The sequence below is a fragment of the Solanum tuberosum genome, unplaced genomic scaffold, assembly GCF_000226075.1.
Source record: "Solanum tuberosum cultivar DM 1-3 516 R44 unplaced genomic scaffold, SolTub_3.0 scf00842, whole genome shotgun sequence".
Classification (NCBI taxonomy): domain Eukaryota; kingdom Viridiplantae; phylum Streptophyta; class Magnoliopsida; order Solanales; family Solanaceae; genus Solanum; species Solanum tuberosum.
In genome coordinates, this window is record NW_006239769.1 from 27,883 (window position 1) to 36,538 (window position 8,656).

The 8,656-nt window shown below is 33.4% G+C and overlaps 3 protein-coding genes across 3 annotated transcripts in view; 2 read left to right on the forward strand and 1 right to left on the reverse strand.

Annotated features, from left to right (window-relative positions):
* The first annotated feature begins 514 nt into the window (after positions 1 to 514).
* Positions 515 to 784, forward strand: LOC102594666 (uncharacterized). Its single transcript, XM_006367594.1, has one exon. The coding sequence runs from the start codon at positions 515 to 517 to the stop codon at positions 782 to 784; it is 270 nt and encodes an 89-aa protein (XP_006367656.1).
* A 2,725-nt stretch (positions 785 to 3,509) lies between these two features.
* Positions 3,510 to 7,644, forward strand: LOC102593012 (vesicle-associated protein 4-1-like). Its single transcript, XM_006367589.2, has 7 exons — positions 3,510 to 3,748; positions 4,400 to 4,470; positions 4,826 to 4,907; positions 5,027 to 5,148; positions 7,033 to 7,110; positions 7,195 to 7,314; positions 7,403 to 7,644. The coding sequence occupies exons 1-7, from the start codon at positions 3,616 to 3,618 to the stop codon at positions 7,466 to 7,468; spliced, it is 672 nt and encodes a 223-aa protein (XP_006367651.1). The 5' UTR covers positions 3,510 to 3,615; the 3' UTR covers positions 7,469 to 7,644.
* Positions 7,645 to 7,668: 24 nt separating this feature from the next.
* Positions 7,669 to 8,656, reverse strand: part of LOC102593350 (cyclic nucleotide-gated ion channel 4-like) — a 10,103-nt gene continuing 9,115 nt past the window's right edge. The window contains exon 8 of the mRNA XM_006367590.2: positions 7,669 to 8,304. Coding sequence (XP_006367652.1) covers positions 7,932 to 8,304 — 373 coding nt within the window. The 3' untranslated portion in view covers positions 7,669 to 7,931. The remainder of the gene's footprint in view (positions 8,305 to 8,656) is intronic.

Sequence of the window (8,656 nt, forward strand, 5' to 3'; positions counted from 1 at the left end):
TTTTTAATGTATCCGAGCTACATATTATGTATCCAGTTTGTGTTACTTTTTAAGGGATTAATGTAATTATAAACTAAAGAGGGATAATTTTTTATTTGTAGAAATTTGAAGCCCTCAAAAACTGGAGGCCTAAGGCCAATGCCTTAAATTTTATAAGCAAGAGCCGCCTCTGAGTATACATTTCTATATTAAGTAATAATTTAATTATGAAATATCTATTTTATCCTTAATGAAATGATTTACAGCCACACAAATTTATATCATTTATTTTGGATCATAAATTTTAAAAATCTTCCTTTTTTTCTTAAACTCCATGTTGAATCAAACTACCTCACATAAATGGGACCGAAGGAGTATTATTTTTTTTAAAAAAAATTGCCTCAAATTGCTGTCCAATTTCCTATAAAAGAGTCTCACTACACCTTCATTCTTCATCAAACAAACAAAGCAAAATTAACACAAAAATATCACTCCTTTTTTTATCAGTTTACAATCAAAAGGAAGATTGAAGAAAATGAGTTCATCAAGAAGAGCATGGATAGTTGCAAGTAGCATTGGAGCAGTAGAGGCATTAAAAGATGAAGGATTTGCTAGATGGAATTACACAATGAGACTATTACAACAACATGCCAAGGCTAATTATCTCACTAGGCAGAGCCTTTCTGGAAAATCATCTACAATAATTGTTTCAAATAAAATGATTATGATGAAAGACAAGAAATTGAAGCAATCTGAAGAGTCTTTAAGAAATGTTATGTACTTGAGCTGTTGGGGACCTAATTGATAAGAGTAATCTCAATCTCAAGCAATATGTTTAATTTGTATGTATATATTTGATGATGATCACGATAAATCAATCAATAAAATGTTGTTCTTTTTAGTGCTACGACCTTATGAAATCTTACATGATTTCACGCTTTGAATTTCGTCGTTCTAATGACACAACCTGAATGTATTAATAATATATAAATAAATTATATGAAATTAGTTATTGTGTTTTATATATATATATATATATATATATTATTCCTCTATAATTTAAATGTGTTATATTTATGTTTACTTTTAAAATATAAAACACGTGCGTGGTGTGTTGAATTTTAGTAGGAGTAGATCCAAATCCACTAATAGGAGTATATATACGAATATAATCCAGTTTCAATTAGAGTGAGTTTAAATTAGAGACAGGCTAATTCATTTGAATATAATATTTATAATTAATTATATTTAATTTTTGATTTTATATATTAACACATTAAATATATGTATTTGAAGTTTAAATTCGGTTAAGTTCATAATATTGTAATTAATTAATTCTTAAATTAGTGGAATTTAGAAAATTTGAGTGAGGAGAATCAGATTAGAAAGTTATTAACAAGTCTAAAAAGCGAATTTGAATTTTGAATATGATTTTTGTAAATTATTTGGAAATGATGTTGTTTAATTTGCTGAAAATAGTGTTTGGAAATTGTTGGTCGGAGATTGGACGGTTGGTGGAATTTTGGACTGATTTTGAATAATAATGTAATTGGATATCACATAAAAGTCTTAACGTGTTATACCTTTTTTAATACAAAATAAATATACTTGTAGATATTATTATACAATATACTTAAATTTTTTGTATATGATACAAAAATTGTATAACAATAAATAATATTGTATAAATGTTATTGTACAAAAATTGAACTATACAGATATAAATTTAAAATATGATTATGTGGATGAAAAGTGTAGTGCTAGGCTGTATATTTTTAGGAAAAAAGATAGTATGTCTTTTATTTAGGATACAAATATAAATAAATAAGACAATTTTTAGTTCTGGCAACAATGATGTTTGTGGCAGCGAAGCTATGGGGACAACGAGGTTTGGATTCGAGCTTAAGTAAATGCACGGAGCGGTGGAGTCAGAAATTTCACGAAGGTCATAAAGGATGTCCAGAAAAAGTGGAAAAAAGAAGGTCACAAGGAGTGAGATTCGCACACGTGAACACCTAAGCGTTGACCCTTTTTAAAGGTGTCTAAAATCACAGGATTACAACACCTTGTTGTGTCAAAAACGTTCAGAATATGTTATTTAATCACACCATATGTCATTTCAGTTATATGTTAGGTACTATTTTTCGATGAAGTAATAACAATATAACATAGCTTATACGCCCTTGACACAGAGTACTATGTGAGTTCATATAAACATCATGAAATTATCAAACGATCTATAATTGTTTGGTACTAAATAAACTTTCAGCGGTCTTCATTTTTTTTTTTTGATAATTCTTGCTGGTGATATCAAGTGTATAAGAACGATATACAACATGTGTATCATTAGTGCATTTACCATTAGACATTTATTATACGCAAAATATTATTGTAGAAATATGTATTTTATACAATAATGATATACTAATTTTTATACTTATGATACCTTTTCTATACATATTTAGTGATGATATGTTTTCTATTACTCCCTCCGTCCCATTTTATGTGGCAACATTTCCTTTTGGTCAGTCCCAAAAAGAATGTCACTTTCCTTATATGGTAAGTATTTAAAGGTGCAATTCCTCTTTTACCCTTGTTGGTCCCACTTAATTTTAAAATAATGCTCCAATACATTTATGAGGAGAGAGAAAAGTGAGTGTACTTTTTAAAGGGCAATTTGGTAAACATTTACAAAGTCTTCATTTATTTCTTAAACTCCGTGCCCAGTCAAATGTTGCCACATAAAAATGGGACGGAGGGAGTACTATATATAATTTAAAGCAACTTTCACATATAGCAAACACAAAATTCATATTTGTATGTTATAACAAAGTTTGCATAATTGCGCTCCATAGCAAAATATAAATATGTATATTTCGCTATACATATACAAAAGAAAGCAGTTGTATAATCTGCTTTGGTATACATATACAAAAAGATCAATTGTATAAAGTGAGAGAGGTGAGTGAGCGAGCGAGATCTGGGAGAGTGGCGAGCGAGATCTGGTAGAGGGGAACGAAAATAGTATAGTATATATACAATTTACACGCATTTTATACATTTGCGTTTTGTATTAAGTGAGAGAGGCGAGTGAGAGAGCGAGATCTGGGGAGAGTGGCGAGCGAGATCTGGGGAGAGGGGAGAGAGGGGAACGAAAATATATGTATATATACAATTTTCTCTCGCTTTATACAAACACAAACACACTTTATACACTTTCGTTTGTATAAAAAACGAGAGACGCGAGGGAGAGAACGAGAGTGGCGACCGAGATTCACCAAGAGAGAGGTGAAATAGCAACAGTTTGCTATGAGGTACAATTAAATCAAACTATATTTATAGCATTTAATTTGAATTAATAGTTTGCTATTATATACAATTTTCCCTATAATTTATAACTTTTAAGTGACTTTACCTTATGTGCAATTTTGGAATTTAATAATATTTTTAAACTTGATTTGACGAGTTGATAAACGTACGAAAAAGTCCATAATATTATCATCTTTTTTGACTTATATATACGTCTTCCCAAAAAAATAAATTAAAGTCAAACTTTTAGCTCCACCTAAACGACAACATTCATTCCCCTAAATTTGTTTATGGCCTGAAATTGAAAGTTATCATCGGCATTCCACCATGGCTGCCGCCGACCACCGCAAGCGACAGCAGTCCAACGGGAAACTCTCGTGGCTTTGCCCCTTCACTAAATCGATATTTCCGGCTAAGCGTCGGCTCCGGCTCGATCCTTCTAACAATCTCTACTTTCCATGTGAGTCATCGCTCCTAAACCCTATACTACTTTATTGCACTTTAAAGTCGTTAGGTTCGAAGAAATTGTTATTGTTTGAATTATTCATAGTACGAAGAAAAGTAATTTGGGCTCAAATTCTGTATTTTTGTTAAAAATATTCATTTCATTTGTACAAAAAATCTATTCAGAACCTATAAACTTGAAATCTAGTGATATCTAGTCGGAGTTATGATATTTGTAAAGCAAAATGGTTTCTGACCATAAGTGAAAGGAAGATACTTCTGTTTTTTTTTTTTTTTGATAACCATGGCGTCTGGGCCAGATTGCGCTCACCTGGACTAATTTCATGAGGTATCTGTCACCTCACCAGATTGCCCACCTCGACTAATTCCACGAGATATCTGTCACCTCCCACTAGCAATACGTGCAGATGGCAAGAAATCACATAGTGTTTTGTCTCTATTGGGAATTGAACCTGAGACCTCATGGTGCTCAATTCACTTCATTGATCACTTAATTGAACACTGGAGAATGATTTTATCAAGGAAAACATTTTGCCTTGTACCAAATAATATTATATTCATGTTTGAAGCAATGAAATTCTGTTTTAGCTATGTTATGTTGGCAATGATAGAATGATGGTTGCTGTTTTACTTTTGTGTTCTGAAGATGAACCGGGAAAGCAGGCGAAGAGTGCCATAAAGATTAAGAACACAAGCAAATCTTTTGTAGCATTCAAGGTAAAATATTTCCCGTTATTTCTTGTGTTTGCAGCCTTTCAAGCTTTTTGGCATTGATAACAAATGCAGATTTTTAAAATTTTTATTTTAGTTGAAACATAGTTTGAGTATGCGGTGCCATTGATATTTTACCGGCTTTACCATTTCTGCATCACTTTTTGCATGCAGTAGCTTACTGATTTATAACTTGCTTACGTTATATAATTTGTGATGTTTCTTGCGAAATTCAATTCAAAGACATTGTATTGTTATCTTAACCATTAATCCATATGGATGATTAAATAAGCAGTGGTTTAAGCTTCTAATTCCTTTTTGAGTTTTTAAGTAAGTTTCTGGTTCCTTTTGAATTTTTCAGTTTCAAACTACTGCACCAAAGAGTTGCTACATGCGACCTCCTGGAGGTATTCTTGTACCTGGGGAAAGCTTGATTGCTACTGGTATAAATTTCTCCTCACTTTTATTTCAATTAATTTAATATCCTTTTTTGTTTTGAGTGGAAAACAGATATTTGTTTTTACATCTTCCATTTATTTTTTGTTATGTATCTGATTGACAGTCTTCAAGTTTATTGAACAACCTGAAAACAATGAGAAGCCTATAGTAGATCAAAAGACCAAAGTAAAGTTCAAGATCATAAGTTTGAAGGTGAAAGAAGGAACTGATTATGTACCTGAGTTGGTAAGTTAATCAAACTTCTAGGCCTTGAAAAATTGCAAGTTTCTCTATTAAACCACAAATTCTTTAGGTGCCGTCACTGTTCCTTGGCTTATATGCATGTGTACTTTCTTCTGTTACACATTGAACTTGTTACTGACCGAATTCTGTTTATTAGTTATCCACTTACAGCAAATTTTCAAACTTGAATCGATTTTGTAGATCATGGATTTAAACATACTTTAAATTGGAAGTCATTAAGTTTCTTGTTTTCCTTTCTATTCCGTGTATCTTCTTTGGTTAGAATCCAAGTCAATTTGCTCAAGATATTTTAGAAACAATGATTAAGAAATATAAGCTTTTGTTATCTTCAGTGTTTAATAAATAGAGTATATTTTCATCAGATGTTTTGAATGAAAATAGGGGAGCTCCATCAAAGTTAACAACTGAATATTCTACGAATTGCTGGCAGCCTGGCACATTGACATCTTATTAGATGATTGTTTATTTCTAACTTCCATTAAGGGTGCATTCAGAGTGAAGGAAAATGATTTCTTGCAAAATAAGTGGATTTGTTACTTATTTTCTAATGTTCGGTATGTAAGCTAAAAATATTATCCTAAAAACATTTGTATGTATATAATCTAGACAAATGCTATGAGAGTGGGGGTGGGGGTAGGGATATGGGGTAGTGGGGATGGGGGCTATGAGCATGGGGGATGAAGATGAGGTCTGTTGAAGGGTGGGGGGAGCACAATCTTGTGGAATGCCACTTGTGGAACTTGATTTCCTTACTTCCATTAGGGAGGTCATCTTCCTCATTTTTAAGGAACTTGTTTTCCTATAGAAAATGTTTTCAAAACAATTTGATCAACTGAACATGGGAACATTGGAAACCGTTGTCTCATTTCCTCCATACTTAACACACCCTAAATATATTAGTAATTTGTTAGATGAGGTTACAAGCTCTGCAGTTGATGCCCTTTAGTTAAGAGAGTAAGAGACAAATCTGTTTGAGTAACGATCTAAAGCTAATTGGTGCTCGCGATATTCATATGGTGTGGTTTCTCTTCATCTTCCATTTACTTGTTTTAGGAGTTGTTCTAGCCACTTTTGTTGGTGTTCTACAAAAATGTTGATTGCTGCAGAGGCTTCTTTCTGTAGGTGATGGCTGAAAAGATGTTTTCCTGGTACCTTCTTTTGCTTAAAGAATTACGAAGTTGCAAGAAAAGAGATGCTTTGTTTGTAGCAACTCATTCCCAGAATAGAAAATTCATTGATGAAATCTTGTAGAGATATGTTTATAATTGTAGCAAAACCATGACCTTTCCCTCCCTGCTGTCTACATATTCCTGTTGTTGATGTTGGCGATTTCTACAATGAAAAAAGCCTTTGACATATAGGCTTGATGTGAGGCTTTCTTTTGACAAGTTTCTTTGCTAATCTCAATAGCTTAATCAGCTAAACATCTTAATATTTTCTTTTATGATGAAGAGAGTAGCATTATCGAGATTGAAAACTTTTCAGAACTTAATGATATTTAGTTGCTTTTGCATACAACTCTGAAGTATAAATTTTCCACCTCCTCTAATACAAAAAATGAGAAGGATAACAATTTCATATATAATCCATCTTTCAGTCATAGTTTTTATCATTCTGGATATCTATGATTCTTTTTTCCTTTCATCATCATGTGTTACTCCTAGGAAAGTAGTCTTGGTGCAACAGTAGGACTACATTTGACCTGGGTGCTATTATTGGTAGAAAACTTTGTAATGTAAGAGGTAAATCATAGGTCGCAACTAAAACTAAAATGTGGGATTTCTGTTGCCCTTATATCGAATATCTGGTCTGTATCCGAAGTAATAGTTCTTAGTGGTGTAGCACTCATTGGTTTGTTTTATGCAGTTTGATGAACAAAAGGATAAAGTCAGTATTGAGCGTACTCTAAAGGTGGTGTTCTTGGACCCTGAACGCCCTTCTCCAGTAAGTGTTGAACATGTTATATTTGTTTGCTTATGCATTGTGCTAATGGGCAGTCTCCAACCAAAGTTATTTTAATGATTAAAGGCACTGGATAAACTAAAACGTCAGCTGGCCCAAGCTGAGACTGCAACAGAAGCTGAGAAGAAACCTCCCGTCGACACAGGTCCAAATGTTGTTGGAGAAGGTTTAATAGTAGATGAATGGGTAAGTATCTGCTGTTTGTGTAAAGACATGAATAATTCTAAGTCCCGACTTACTTCATTCCTCTAACAATGTGTTTTTGCTCACATAGAAAGAGCGGAGGGAGAGGTATCTTGCTCGGCAACAAGTTGAGGCAGTGGATTCAGTAAAGCAGTAGAGAGTATTTATGTAAGTGCGTCTTTTTCCAGAATAGCAATGTAAAATCAGATCCGCACTTTTTATTATTGCCTTTCTTTGGATTGATGGTGTAGAAGGTTAATGCAATGCTTCATGTAAAGAAGAACAATGAGTGGAGATTTAAGATTATATAAGATTAGAAATAATTATATTTGGGAAAAGATACAAGTAGCACACATGGAGAAATAGAATCAGACACTTGATATGAAATGTTCTACATGACCTCAAAATGTACGGACTGTGTAGATAAGAATCTTCTTTTATTTCTTAAACTCCGTGTCTGATCTAACATGAATTCACATAAATTGAAACGGAGAGATTACTACATACCACATGAATGGATAATCGAAGGACATATAGAGGGAGGGAGGGGGATGGGGCTCCTATCTCATAACAGAAAGAACGTAACATTCCACAGGAGAATTCTTTGTTTGTTGCTCTTCTTAAAAATCAAAATCATCCTGATTAGGCTTTGGTGAAGTGAGCAAAGCTGTATAAAGCCTGAGTCTGTCTTCTGTTAACGAAGAAGATCGAGACAGCGGTCTTCTTGGTCTAATAAACGACAATGATGTGAGAGTCAGCCGGTGTCTATATCTCCTCCAGGCCAACTGAATAGCAACGGCAGCCCAAGTTCGCCATCCTGGAGAATAATATCTGGCGCTTCTCTTCACTTTCTCATTCACAAATGTGTAGCGAAAATGTTGAGTGACATACTTGACATCATCTGCTTCGAGGCCAAACGCTTCTGTCGTCTCGAGAGTCACTAGCGATGAGGAGGAAGGCGGGAGACGCTCCACGAAGGGTTTCCGGAGGCACCTGTTGGGGAAAAAAATGAATGAAGAACACAAAAGATTTAGGGTGTGTTTGGTATGAAGGAAAACATTTTCCGGAAAATGTTTTCCAATTTTCTCATATTTGGTTGGGTTAAATGTTTTGGAAAATGTTTTCCAAATCAACTCATTTTCCTCAAATTCAAGGAAAATGACTTCCCTTCAAAAATTAAGGAAAACATTTTCCAAAACTTTCCACCAATTTCAAATTACAATTTTTTTGTTGAAAAACTCAAAAAACAAATTTGCTGAAAAAGTAAATTTAAAGCTTATTTTAAAAAAATATTTTTCAACTTCAATTTTTTTATCCCACCCTCACCCGACCCACCCCCCTCCGT